General features: G+C 36.2%; 1 protein-coding gene across 2 annotated transcripts in view; it reads right to left on the reverse strand.

The window, feature by feature from the left end:
- Positions 1–2,140: 2,140 nt before the first annotated feature.
- CLIC2 (chloride intracellular channel 2) overlaps positions 2,141–15,003 on the reverse strand; it is an 80,041-nt gene continuing 67,178 nt past the window's right edge. For both annotated transcript variants that reach the window (XM_080653716.1, XM_080653715.1), the window contains 5 exons: positions 11,809–11,918; positions 11,558–11,683; positions 5,725–5,831; positions 4,590–4,771; positions 2,141–3,615 (listed from right to left, as the gene is read on the reverse strand). In XM_080653716.1, coding sequence (XP_080509842.1) covers positions 3,460–3,615; positions 4,590–4,771; positions 5,725–5,831; positions 11,558–11,683; positions 11,809–11,918 — 681 coding nt within the window. In that variant the 3' untranslated portion in view covers positions 2,141–3,459. The remainder of the gene's footprint in view (positions 3,616–4,589; positions 4,772–5,724; positions 5,832–11,557; positions 11,684–11,808; positions 11,919–15,003) is intronic.

The raw sequence follows: 15,003 nt of genomic DNA on the forward strand, positions 1-15,003 counted from the left end.
AGAGATTAACCAAAGATCTTATATGCATACTAGAGGCCCAGTGCATATTCATGCACCAGTGGGGTCCCTCGGCTTGGCCTGCAGGGATCAGGCCGAAACCAGCAGTCTGACATCCCCCGAGGGGTTCCAGATTGCGAGAGGGTGCAGGCCAGGCTGAGAACCCCACCAGTGCACTAATCCGTGCACCAGGCCTCTAATTCTTGTTATAAAGTGGCAAGGGACTTGGCTGAATTGTGTTCTAGTGTTTCACCATTGATTATAAATGCCACCTTATCAGATAAGTTTTCATACATTTCTCTTTTTTAAATTTATCTTCATTGTTGAGAGCATTACAGATATACCTTCTTTTTCCCCCATTGACCCCCCTCCACTCTGCACCTACCCTTCACCACATTATTGTCTGTGTCCATGGGCTATGCATATATGCATATAAGTTCCCTCGTTAATCTCTTTTTCCCACCCCCCTTCCCTCTGAGATTCACGACTCTCTCTTCCACTACTGTCTGTTTTTGCACCAACATGTAATGCTTTCCTAATAAAAAATTTCCTTTTCTATTTAAAAAATGTGATCCCAATAGATAAAAATTTCCCTTTCCATATTGTGTAATTTGCATCAGTAAGAGAAAAGGTTGCTGGTACTGGACTCATCTAGAACCCCATCTTGTGTCTGTCCAGGCTGGAAAAACACATGTATATTTACCTGCTCATAAAAACACATGCATCTCAGAATTTTCACAGAGATTGTGCTATGCAAAAGCTATATGACCAAATAGAACTTGTTTGAGGTCAGGCTAGGGGAACATGTAAGAATGCATTTCTGTTATATAACCTTGTGCTTACTCTTTTCGTAACATATATGGATTGTAATTGCATGACTAAGTACCTGTCTCCATTATTGAACTGTGTGTTTTGTGAAAACAGGGACTATTCCTTTGGCATGCGGCTGAATTGTGTTTTCACATACTTCATAGAATTGTTGGGAGGATTAAATAACTAAATAATAATTTAAATGTCGTAAGTAGTCAAGAAATTACTGAATGAAATTGTAATGAGATATCTAAGAAGATAATTCTTTTGTCTAAGAGGATAATTCTGAGCTGTATCGGTACCTATGGAGTTAGATAACAGTTGTCATAGCTACCCATCTTGTTACATGCTGGAGCTTGTGGTGACATGAACACACTTTAAGTACGGTGTAATCCATAAAAACCTGCTATTGATGAATTTTAGGGCAAGGAGCCTTTAAAGAAGCCTTGTTCTTTAAAATCATGGATCTTTCAAAAATTTCAGGTAGACTCCCAGAGGAGAGGTTGCTGGGTCATATGGTAACTCTATTCTTAGTTTTTGGAGGAACCACCATACTGTTTTCCATAGTGTCTGTACCAGTTTACATTCTCACAAGCAGTGAATGAGGGTTCCTTTTTCTTCACCAACTCTCCAAAACTTGTTATTACTTGTCTTGTTGATAATAGCCATTCTAACAGACATGAGGTGGTATTTCATTCTAGTTTTGATTTGCATTTCTTTAATAGCTAGTGAAGTTGAGCATCTTTTCATATATCTGTTAGCCATTTTTATGTCTTCTTGAGAGAAGTGTCTGTTCAGGTCTCGGACCATTTTTTAATTGGATTGTTTGTTTGTTTGGTGTTGAGTTGGATCAGTTCTTTTATCTGCAAGGTATATGTACCTGAATGTTCACTGCAGCATTATTCATGATGGCCAAGACATGGAGATAACCAAAGTGTCCTTTGGTAGATGATTGGATAAAGAAGACATGGTAATGTAGACAATGGAATACTACTCAGCCATAAGAAAAGATGAAATACTGCCATTTGCAACAACATGGATGGACCTTGAGAATATCATGCTAAGTGAAATAAGTCAGTCATGAAAAGCTAATAACCATATGATTTCACTCATATGTGGGATATAAAACTGAAACTCATAGACATAGACAATAGTATGGTGGTTACCCAGAGGGAAAAGGTGTGGGGGGTACTAAAGGGTAAAGGGAGCCAAATATTTGGTGATAATTTGACTTTGGGTGGTGGGAACACAATGCAATATGCAGATCATGTATCATAGAAATGTACAGTTGAAACCTATATAATCTTATTAACCAATGTCACCCCAACACATTTAATAAAAAAGATATTATTTTAATGCAAAGATCAAAGCCATGGTATGGAGCTTGAGGGTCAAAGTTAACTAAAAAAATCATGGATCTCAAAAAACCTTACTCTTTGAAATCATATCAGTGAGAATAGAATGCTCTGAGCTATTCAGAGAAGCCACAACCACACCATCTAGTTCAGATGCAATTTCTCACATCAGGGATCTTCCAGCAAAGAGGAGATACCACATTATACATTCATCTTAACTCTGGTTTCCAAGGACTGGAGCCCTTCCTGTGCCCAGGACTGTTATGTCTTTACTTATTGCCATATTTTTCTTTGAACCTATTAAAACATTGCCTCATTTAAATTTTACCTACCTCCGCTCCCCAAAAGCCTATAATAAGACTGTGCCTTCCTTTTTTGAGGCTGAACTTTGTTTCTCCTGTGAAGGAATAAGAGTTAAGCTCAGCTTTCGTTTTCAGATTTGAGAGGTTTGATTGTATTTTAACATGTAAACGAGTATATATAGCAATGGAACCTTTTCAATTCTGTAGAAAGCTGTGTGATCATCCTCTAAGGAAGTGTGCCTTATCCTTTTAAGGTCAGCAACAAGACCTTTGGTAAATCAGAGTTCTTAGTTTCCTTTTTATTGCTATTGAATAAAAGATCAGATTTATTTTGCACCTTTGCCATGTATTTGCTTCCAATCTTTTAAAAATTATTATGTTTTATCTAATAAATATTGTTCATTTAACAGCAATATCATCTGGTCTGAAAGGTTTAGTCTCATCTCTGACTATGAGGCAGTAATATTTCTAGGTGTTGAATGCCATTCGAAGACCAGTTGGTCTTGATATCTTCCTAGAGCTGATTTAAGAAAAATCATTCTTTTAGGATTTGCCTCTCTGATATGCTCATTCTCTGATTTTATTACTCATATCAGAGATAAACTCATGCATATATTAAAGTAACAAAAATATAACATTGTTTTAATGGTTTAGGTGGATTTTTTTCTAAGCAGCAGTTTGAGATTGTGCCTCTACTTATGTCATTTATAACTTTAGTCATCTGTTGATCTTATATATGATGCATTCTAGGAATTCAGTCAAATAGCAAAAGATCTTGGTGCTTTCCATATCCTTTAGGATTTCAGTAGTTATACAGGAATTGCAGTGGTTATGCCATGGAAATAAAGAAAATTAAAGCAAAAATATGAAGACCTTTAAAATACACAGTGGCCAGATACAGAAAATACAGCATGATGTGGTGTTGTTGTTGTGTTTTTTTTTTTTTCATAAGAGAGTTATTTAGAGTGCTTTTTCTATTGGAAGAGCTGCCCTAACTACTGTTTAGCCACACTTGCATAGGTATTTTCAATTTCTTTGTCTTCAGGACACGTGTGGGCAAATTCTTCACGGGCATAAGCATTGTGGAGATAGCGCCAGACTCCTGAGAATTCTGCTGGAATGTCAAAGTCACGGTATTTCTTGGCAGCGATCTAGGGTTTTGGAAAAAGCAGTTGGTAGTAAAAGGCATCAGTAACATTCCCAGTGTGTAGAAACATATTTCAAAAGTCAGGATCATTGTGGACATGCTATCTACACAAAAAGTACTACAAAATAAAATGAAAGAATCTTGAAATTACTACTTTTATGTTTAGTGTACACATGTAGACAAAGCTATATGCCTGTAATCATACTTATATTAAGCTGTATTTAATGTTTAGAAGAAGGGAGTGCAGAAAAAGAGCACATATCTCTCCATTAAACTAAGAGGTTGTTTAGGGTCCCAACTATGTCATTACTTTATGAATTCTCTGTATCTGGCATAGGACCTGAGATAGAATAAATTCTGTTCAATAAAAATTTGATGGTGATTAAATTGTCATAATAATATCAACAGCCCACATTATTTATTACTTGTTATGATCCAGACACCATTCTAAGCATTTACCATGTCCTAATTTATTTAATTTACTCAACAATTCTGTGAAATGGGTAATAGTATTCTTTTTAAAAATATTTTTAAATTTATTTCAGAGAGGGAGAAAGAGATAGAAACATCAATGATGAGAGAGAATCATTGATGGGCTGCCTCCTGCACGCCCCACACTGGGGATCGAGCCTGCAACCTGGGCATGTGCCCTTGACTGGGAATTGAACCTGGGACCCTTCAGTCCACACACCGATGCTCTATCCACCAAGCCAAACCGGCTAGGGCTGGGTAATATTATTCTTGTCTTATAGCCAAGACAATGGAAAACCCCTGATATAGGAAGAAATAATAATTTTTCATGCTTTACAGGGGGAGATCATGGATTTTTCCTTTGAGGAGAGAAAAGATGTACACACTATGCATAATGATGATGCTAAAGCCATCATATAACAACCTCACACAGAATGGTCACTGTGATTCATGCTGGCAACTCCCAAACCCAGCTCAAACCATTCAGGCTACCTTATAAATACTTACTTTAATAATGTTCAGCTTGGGTAACAAGCTGCAGTCAGCCAGTGTCAGATCATCCCCATCCAAGAACAATCTTCGGGAAACTGTGAGTTCCTCAGTACTGTCTGGATCAATTTCATCCAGAAGTGGGGTGTTTAAGTAGTCATCCAGACGCTTAAATTCTCTGAGCAGACCTCTTTCAAAATCTGAGGCAATGAAGTCAGAGGGTTACTTATAAATGTATTGTCTTCATGACTAAATACATTTTCAATATGCTTTTCACACATTTAAACATCTCTATCTATACACGCTCCTTACACTAGATATTAAAAATCTAAATAGTTAACTAGAATGCTTAACTAGTCACTGATAAGGCAGAGTCAGATGTTTAATCAAATGATGAGTGGAAATATTTCTGGATTTTTCTTGAAGAGGTGCATTGGGAGGAAAGTCAAAGAAGGGTGAAAAAAGGTGATATGTTATCCCTCAGCCCAGAAGAGTCAGAAAGTGGAACCAGAGACTAATAGCTCTCATAACTCAGAGGATAGTAAACTTCAAGAATGTTTGTGAGCCCTATGTGGTTCAGTGGACCGAGTGTCGGTCTGCAGACTGAAGGGTCCTGGGTTCAATTCCGGTCAAGGGCACATACCTCGGTTGCAGGCTCAACCCCTGGTCTTGGTCAAGGTATGTGCAGGAGGCAACCAATTGATGTGTCTCTCCCACATCGATGTTTCTCTGTCTTTCCCTTCCACTCTCTCTAAAAAAATCAATGGGAAAAATATCCTTGGGTGAGGATTAACAAAAAAAGAAAAAGAAAAAAGAGAATGTTATGTGCTATGGTTTAAGAAACCTTAAAAGTATGCAGGACTGGGAAAGTTCGTAGGGGGGCATCTAACAAATCCAGTCCTGCAGTTAGTTTACACCTGGCATGCCAATGCTCTAGTTGAGCTACATTGGTAATTTCTATATTGAGTCTTGGGCTCTAAATCTAATAAAACTTCATACCAAGGAATTTCAGAAAAGAGAGCAGAGACTGAGAGGAAGGGTATTCTCCAACATATACTATATATTAAAAAAACACACCCTATTTTAGCTGAGTGAGAATGTGAGAATGAGCAAGTGAGTGAGAAAAACAGAGATTTAAAGAAAGTTATCTTACTCTTATTTGCCTCCTTTTGTGTATTCTTTATATATGCAGAAAACTTGGCAAAGAGGTTACTGCCCACATCAAAGGACTCCTTGTTCTTGGGACTCAAGCAAGGGTACCTTAAAAAGAAACATCACTGCACTATCATTCACACATAAGGAGACAGAGACCAGGTGTCCTAGCTTGCATTCTATTGAGAATGAAGGTTTTGGAAATTGTGTTGGAAACTGAAGATCCTGAGAATTATCTCATTGGAAATTCATATTTTCCCAATCTCAGAATAATTTAGTTTATAGAGTTCACTTGGAAACCAGTTGTCTGAAATTCAAAGTTCATTTACCTATAGAAACAATGTTTCAAATGGTAGGTAGGTCCCCACACTTGCTCATGAAAGTCTCTTTGGCATCAGATATGGTGGTAATACATTTTCAAAAATAAGTAGTAGGAAAAATATAGCTTCAAATATTGTAACTTATAAAACAAATGAAGGAATAAAGGGGATGGTGATGATGGAAAACAGTAGGCAAGATGTCCTCTTCTAAGTAATACAAAGATCATTTAGCATAATAAAATAAAATAAAGTGATAATTTCATTACATTTACAAATTAAATAAGGAAAACCATATGATCACGAATAGATGCAGAAAAAGTATTCAATGAAAATCAATTCCTAATAATAAAACATCTCCTAGCAACTAACAGTGGTCAGGCCAAATATTCATCTTCCTTGATTCCTCTCTTAATCTCCATCCCCACTGGATCCTTTAGCAACTCCAGCCAGTTTACTTTTCCAAATGTACCCAGAATCTGTCCACTTCTCACCACCTCCATTGCCCACTTCTTGGTCCAAAGCCTATATTACTGCAACAGCTTGGTGACTATTCTCCCTATTCCTATGCTTGCCTCCCACACGACAGACTATTCTCTACCTGCTGCGAGAGCAATCATGTTAAAATATGTCTTATGTGTCTCCCCTACGCAATACCCTGCAATGTACCCTTCTCATTCAGACCCAGAGCTCAAGTCTTCACAGAGGTCTACAGGGACTGGTGGGATCTTGAGCCACCTTACCCCTCTGTTCTCATCTCTTCTTTTCTTCATTACATATTTCACTCAATACTGGATCATTTGCTGTTTTTCAAATAGGTCTAATAGGCTTCCAACTCAGGGCATTTTCGCTTGGTTTGCACTTAAATGGAGTGCTTTCCCTCATATATGCACATGATCTGCATCCTCTCTTCTTTAGGTCTTTTTTTTTTCTAATAGCTCCTCTTATGCGAGCCTTTGTCTGGCCACCCTAGCTAAGACTGCAAACTCTCCCCTGTCCCTAATACTTACTATTTCCCTCCCTTGCCTTATTTTTTCTTAGTATTTATCATCATCTAATGTAGTTTTTATTTGCTTTTTATCTTGATTATTTACTGTCTTCTCCAACTAGAATGTAAGGTCTACTAGGCCAGAGAGTTTTTGCCCATTTTATACACGATTGTGTCCCAAGTGCCTTGAATAGTACCTGATCCTTAGTAAGTATTCAGTAAATATTTGTTGAATGATTGCATGAATTCATTAATTTTGTTAACTTGATAAAAGGGATTCATCAAAAACTTTCAGCAAGTATCATATAAAATGGTAAAATGTTTTTGGAAAGTGCAAATCAAAACCATAATGAGATTATTACATCATGCCTGTTAGCATGGCTATTATCAACAAGACAAGAAATAACAAGCTTTGGAGAGGATATGGAGGAAAGGGAACCCTCATGCACTGCTGGTGGGAATGCAGACTGGTGTGCAGCCACTATGAGAAACAGTATGGAGTTTCCTCAAAAAATTAAAAATATAACTTATGTATGACCCAGCAATTCCTCTTCTGGGTATCTACCCCCCGCCCCAGATTTGAAAACACTTATTTGTAAAGATATATGTACTCCTATGTTCATTGCAGCATTATTCCCAATAGCCAAAACATGAAAACAATCTACTAGTAAACGTCCTTTTATAGATAATTGATGAAAAGGCTATGTTACATACTGGGTAGGGCAAAGTAGGTTTACAGTTGTTTGTATGGAAAATAATACAATAATTAATAAATAATGATACAAGACTAAACTCTGTGATTCACATACAACTGTAAACCTACTTTTGCCCCACCCTGTATACACAGTGGAATAAAAGCCATAAAAGATGAAATACTGCCATTTGCAACATTGGTGGACTTTGAGGGTATTATGCTAAGTGAAATGTCAGAAGGAAAAGGGCAAACATCATATGATTTCACTCATGGGATATATAACAAAAAAAGAAAAAGAGATGAACAAACAAAAGACAACAAAAACAAACTCATAAATATGGGCAACAGATTGGAGATTACCAGAGGGGAAAAAGGTTGGAGAGGGCAAAATGGATAAGGAGGTCAAATATATGGTGATGGATGGAAACTAGACTTGGGTGGTGAGTACACTATAGTGTATACAGATATTGAATTACAATGTTGTGCACCTGAAACTTGTATAAATGTTATTAGCCGGTATTACCTCAAAAAATAGCAAATATTTTTTAAAAGGTGATACATTCATGTTGTTGCATATGGCAAGATATAATTTTTTATTGCTGCATAATATTTCATTGTATACATATCACATCTTCTTTATCTATTTAGCTATCTTTGGACATCTAGATTGGTTCTATATCTTGACAATTGTAAATAATGCTGCAATAAACATAGGGGTGCATACAGGGTGGGGCAAACATAGGTGTACAGTTGTTCATATGGAAAAATGCAATCATCAATAAATAACAATACAAGAATAAACTCTGTGTTTCATGTATTTACAACTGTAAACCTACTTTTACCACACGTTGTATATCTTTTTGAATTAGTATTTTACCATTTGTGACAAATGAGTGGATCTAGAAAGTATTGTGTTAAGTGAAATAAGTCAGGCAGAGAAAAACAAATACCATATGGCTTCACTTATATATGAAATATAAAAAACAAAAAACAAAACAAAAACAGATCTATAGAATCAGAGACAAAAGTTTTACAAGAAAGGATGGGATGGAGGTATGGGTGAAAAAAGGAAGGGGAATATAGTGAATAATATTGTGATATGTTTACAGCGAGAGATGATTACTAGAATTAGCAATGTGATCACATTGTAAGGTATAAAAATGTTGAATGACTATATTATATATCTTAAACTAATATAACAATATAAGGTTGTATACTAACTATACTTAAATCAAAAAAAAAGAAAAAAGAAAAAAAGGTGAAACGTTAGAACTAATTTTTTAAAACCAGCCAAGAGCAAGTATAATCATTATCACTACTGCTCTTTCAACATTGTTCTGAATGTACTAACCGCTAAGACAAGAAAAAAATCACTCTACTTGGTGGCTCTAAAACCATTCATATTAAATTTAAGAACAACACAGAAACACCCAAAATTAATATTACAGCTGATACTGTGTTTTGATCCTCCCCGAGGTTATGTTTATTGGTTTTTTGTTTGTTTTGTTTTGTTTTTTTGAGAGAAACATCGATCGGTTGCCTCCCTTACTTACCCTGACAGGTATCGAACCCACAACCTAGGTATGTGCCCTGACCAGGAATTGAACCTGCAACCTTTTTGGTGTTCAATGCCCCAACCAACAGAGCCACCCAGCCAGGGCAATAGCTGATATTGTTTTTGACGTACTAGCAAGTGGTGGAAGACACTATTTTAAAGCAATCAGTATAAAAACTAGAAGAGAAGCAACAACATAATTGTATGCCTGGAAAAATCCAAGAAAGTATAGGAAAAAAATTACTAGCATTAATGAGCTATTTTGTTAAGGTGGCTAAATACAAACCAAGCATTTAAAATTTTATCTTTATTGTTGAAAGTGCTATTGATATCCCCTTCCCCCCTCCACCCCACTCCCCCCAGGCCTCCCCTGCACTATTGTCTGTGTTCACGGGTTATATACCATTTGAATTTTTCTGCAGGGAATATATTACATAGGAATAAAAACACTAGCACATAAGGACATATGCACAAGGATGTTATTTATACCACTGTTTGTAGTGGTAAAAAAAATGGAAGGAAAGGGAATGTCCATCAGTAAAGGAATAGTTTAGCAACTTGTAGCACATCTGCGACATGGACTATTATGCAGACATTAAAATGAATTAAATCGAAACCAGTAGAGTTGAAGGATGCTACAATGTTCTTTGAAGTGAGATAAGCAAGATGCAATATTTATAAATGATGCTTATTATTATGATGCTTATGTGAACCTAGAAAAAGGTATGGAAAGATACACAATTGTTCTTTTGTTGTTGTTGTTTTCCACTTTGGGAGCAAGAAAAAATTAGGGAGCAGATAATGTGAAGGAAGAAGTAGTAGAGGAAGATGGCAGAGGAGTAAAGAACAAAATAAGACTCAATAGGTATAGGACAAACTTGGAGCAGGTGCTTAAATCTAAGAAGCCATCAGTAATTGATGAAAGAGGCCTAATATAGTCAAACAGAGGAGAATCTAGAAGAGTGTTCTTAGTTTCTTATGTAAGAAGAATTATGGACTGATAGAACCTTTTGTTTACCATATATATATATATATATATATATATATATATATATATATATATATTTATGACTGAGACTTCATTTTTTAGAGCAGTTTTAAATTCACAGCCAGACTCCTTACCAATGGAAATGTGAGATAATAAATGAGTGTTGTTTTAAAACACTGAGTTTGCAGTAATTTGTTGTACAGCAATAATAAAAAAAAAAAACACAGCAGGCTTCCTGTTTCCAGACACTATCCTGTGTAGGCAGATAGATATAACTTTCATTCAAGTGTAGACAGTGCAGTTCTGGCCTCTGGCTAACTGCGAGACCTGTTTCCTGACCTCCAGCCCTAGTGTTGGGCATGTTCTACCTCATGCCATCGATGATGTGAAAGCCTAGTCCTGATCAGTTCTCATGGGCTACACTGTGTTATTACCCATGCTCTTACTCTTCCTCAACCTTGGGTTATTTCTCTATTTCTAGACCAGTGGTCGGCAAACTGTGGCTTGCGAGCCACATGCGGCTCTTTGGCCCCTTGAGTGTGGCTCTTCCACAAAATACCACGGCCTGGGCGTGTCTATGTTGAAGAAGTGGCATTAGAAGAAGTTTAAGTTTAAAAAAATTTGGCTCTCAAAAGAATTTCAATTGTTGTACTGTTGATATTTGGCTCTGTTGACTAATGAGTTTGCCGACCACTGTTCTAGACCAATGAGAAGTTACTTTCTTATTTTAAGTATGCTATGCATTTAAAAATAATTTGAAATGTTCTATCTATTGTGTTTGTGTATTTAAAGTTGAAGGGGAAAATTTAGCATAATAGGCATAATATTTTTCAACCTGTAGAGCTAAGAGATCAGACTGAATAATGAAAGAAGATCATTAATTGAAGATCTTTTGAGGGCTCTCCAACAAAAACGTCTGATTTTTATCAGTATATATGCTCCCAAACTTCATTATGGGTTAGATAATGAGGCTGAAATTAAATGTGGCCCAAATTTACCTGCCTTTCCCAGGTTTCCAAGTCTGTTCTTTGCCCTTTCCTAATATACTACCCACATTCATAAAGTATTAATGGTTTTACATACATTAAATAAATAATTCTGTAGTAAAGTTTTCTAATCATATGTGGAGTGATCAAGGGGGACTTTTGCAAAGTTGTATAGAAGTATAACAAAAGAGAGGTCTGACATTAAAAAAGAGTGAGCTGTCTAGAACTAAGAATGCTTAATCTGCAATAAATAAGCCAATGAAACAAATGGTCTCAAGAACAATAATACCCTGTAAAATGCTGTACCTTGGAGGAGCCAGTGTCTGCTCTAGAAACTCCTCAATTTTAATGAAGTCTGTTTTCAACTCCTTGTTATACAGCAGGAAGGGAGGATTGGCACCTGGAGCTAAGTCCTTCAGCTCTTCGGGCTTTCTATAATTATTAAAAATAAGTAGGGTTAGACCTGTAGATCAGGCACACATCATGCACACACTAACACTGTATTGGCACCTACCAATTTCAATCCTTAGAATGAAACCTGTTCTGATTTCTCTTACCTGGTCATGTCAACAGTAGTCACATTGAATTTAACTCCTTTAAGCCAGAGGATCATAAAAAGGCGTTGGCAAAAAGGACAGTTTCCAATACTCTCCCCATCACTTCCAGCCTATTAAGATAAAGAAAGGCCTCATTCATTCATTTGCTCAACAAGTATGTATTGAGTGCCTACTGGGAAATGAGCTAGTTGCTAGAGACAAAGTTAAAAATACTTAATCTTATGGATTCTACCATTTGTGGGCAGAGAGAGACAATGAATCAGATAATCTCATTGTATGTAAAATTACAAGTGTGATGACATAATAATAATAATAATAATAAATAAATTATGTATAATATATATTACCAAGATTTGTATAACCATTTCCTACAATAGACATTTTAAATATTCCAAAATTTTTGCTAGTCTACTTCAGCAACAAATATTTTTTATCATATAACTTGTTGTACCTCTGAGATTATATCTTTAGAGTTAATCTTTAAAATGGGAGTGCTGAGTAAAAAGTATGTATATTTCCCATTTTGATAGATCTTGCCAAATTTCTTCCCTGAAAGGTATTCCATGTGTTCATTGGCTATTTGATTTCCTTATTTTATGAAATGTTTATAAAAATTTTACATTTTTCTATTAATGTGATATTAAGGTGATAACTTTTTGCTTATCGATTTGGAAAAATTATTTGTATACTAAAGATAGTAACTATTTTAGTACATGTTACAGGTAATTTTACAAATGCATGTCTTGTGTAAAATTTAAATTTTACATAAAATCCATCATTCTTTTCCTCTATGCAGTCTGTTTTTTCTGTTATGCTTACACAGTGTATATATATATATATATATATATATATATATATATATATATATATTTGAGGCCTGGTGCATAAATTCGTACATGGGTGGGGTCCAGTCAGCCTGGACAGGGGGAGGGGACATGGGCAGTTGGCTGGTCGAACTCCTGGCTGAGGGGACAATTTGCATATTAGCCTTTTATTATATAGGATATACACTGAGTGGCCAAATTATTATGTGTTCAGAGATCATCATAATCTGGCCACTCAGTGTATATATCTCAAGATTACAAAAATTACTTTGTTATTTTTTTTTAAAATAAAGATGTTCTCTTGTGTTTTTTTCTAGTACCTTTATGGTTTAATATTTGCATTTGTTTAATCTATTTGGAACTTATTTTGTTGTAAGAAATGTATAGGGACTCCAGCTTTAATATTTTTACAAATAGTTAATAGTTGTTTTAATACCAGTTGTTAAAACCACTTCGTTGCCCAGCGGTGTGGCTCAGTGGTTGAGTGTGAACTTATAAACCAGGAGGTCATGGTTAAATTCTCGGTCAGGGCACATGCTCAATCCCCAGTGTGGGGCATTCAGGAGGCAGCCGGTCTGTGTTTTATCTCATCATTGATATTTCTATCTCTCTTTCCCTTTCTCTCTGATATCAATAAAAATATATTTATTTAAAAAAAACCTCACTTTGTAAGTTATATAATTGTCTATCCATAATGCTGTACACTTGAAATATATAATAATAATAATAATAATAATAATAATAGTAATAATAATAATAAACCCCGTCCTTCTCCCACTGATTAAAAACAACACACTGCCAAAATCGGTTTGGCTCCAGTGGATAGAGCATCGGCCTGTGGACTGAAAGGTCCCAGGTTCGATTCCGGTCAAGGGCATGTAACTTGGTTGCGGGCACATCCCCAGTAGGGGGTGTGCAAGAGGCAGCTGATCGATGTTTCTCTCTCATTGATGTTTCTAACTCTATATCCCTCTTCCTTCCTCTCTGTAAAAAATCAATAAAATATATTTAAAAAACAACAACAACAACACACTTTCAGCTTTGAAATTTTATATATACTTGAGTTTATCTGTGGACTCTATTTTTCATTCATTCCTTCGTTCTCCCAATAAATATTTACTGAAGAAATAATTATGTTTTTAACATAGAACAGACATTATATATGCAAAAACAGATATTAAAATAAAAGCTAGTCCCCCAAATTCACACTGTTTTAAACTGAGATAAAGTCTTCGAAAAGTCTTTGAAGGAAGGACATACATGTTATGAGAATGTGTAAGAGAGAAATATAGTTTATATGGGGTTTGTCAGGGAGGCGTTTTCTGAGGAAATGGCATTTTATTTTTTAAACACTTTACAGATGATATACAGATAGTAAATAAGGACATGAAGAGATGTTCAACATCATTAGTCATCAGGAAAATGCAAACGAAACCCACAATGGGTTGCCATTACACCCACATTAGAATAGCTGAAATTAAAAAGACTGGCCATACCAAGTATTGGCTGGAATGTGGAGCAACTGGAACTGACACAATGTTATTGAGAGTGTATAATAGTCCAACTGCTTTAGAAAGAGTTTACCAAGGTTAAAATTGTTATCTACCATATGATCCAGCAATTCCAATCCTAGGTTAGAAATGAAAGCATATAGCCCCAGAAAGATGTGTACACAAATGTTTATAGCAAATTTATTCATAATAGCCAAGATCTGGAAACAACTCAAATGTCCTTAATGGATAAACAAATATACTAGTAGTACATCCATACAAGGGAATACTTCAACCATGAAACAAATGAGCTATTGCTGTACACAATATGGGCAAATCTCAAAATAATTATGCTGAGCAAAAGAAGCCAGACAACAAAAAGAGTACATACTGCATGATTCAATTTATAGAAATTTTTAGAAAATGCAGACCAATCTATCCTGACAGGAAGCAGATCAGTGATTGCCTAGCAGGGCAGTAGTGGGATAGAGTGAGGAAGATTGACTGCTAAGAGACATAATGGAACATTATGAGGTGATGGAAATCCTATATAATAAAAGCCTAATATGCAAATTGACCGAACGGTGGAACAACCAGTCACTATGATGTGCACTGACCATCAGGGAACAGACACTCAATGCAGGAGCTGCCCCCAGCCTATAGGCCCCAGGCCAGCCAAGGCGGGTGCCAGCGGGGGTCCCCTGATTGCCCCGCCAGTTGCCACACAGATGAGCCCCAATTGCCAGCCAGGCCTAGAGACCCTAACCATGCACAAATTTTGTGCACTGGGCCTCTAGTAGTCTGTATTTTGATTGGGGTGGTGGCTACATGTGTGTATACATTTGTCAAAAGTCATTGGACGCACTTAAAATGGGTGCATT

The sequence above is a fragment of the Plecotus auritus genome, assembly GCF_963455305.1.
Source record: "Plecotus auritus genome assembly, chromosome: X".
NCBI lineage: Eukaryota > Metazoa > Chordata > Mammalia > Chiroptera > Vespertilionidae > Plecotus > Plecotus auritus.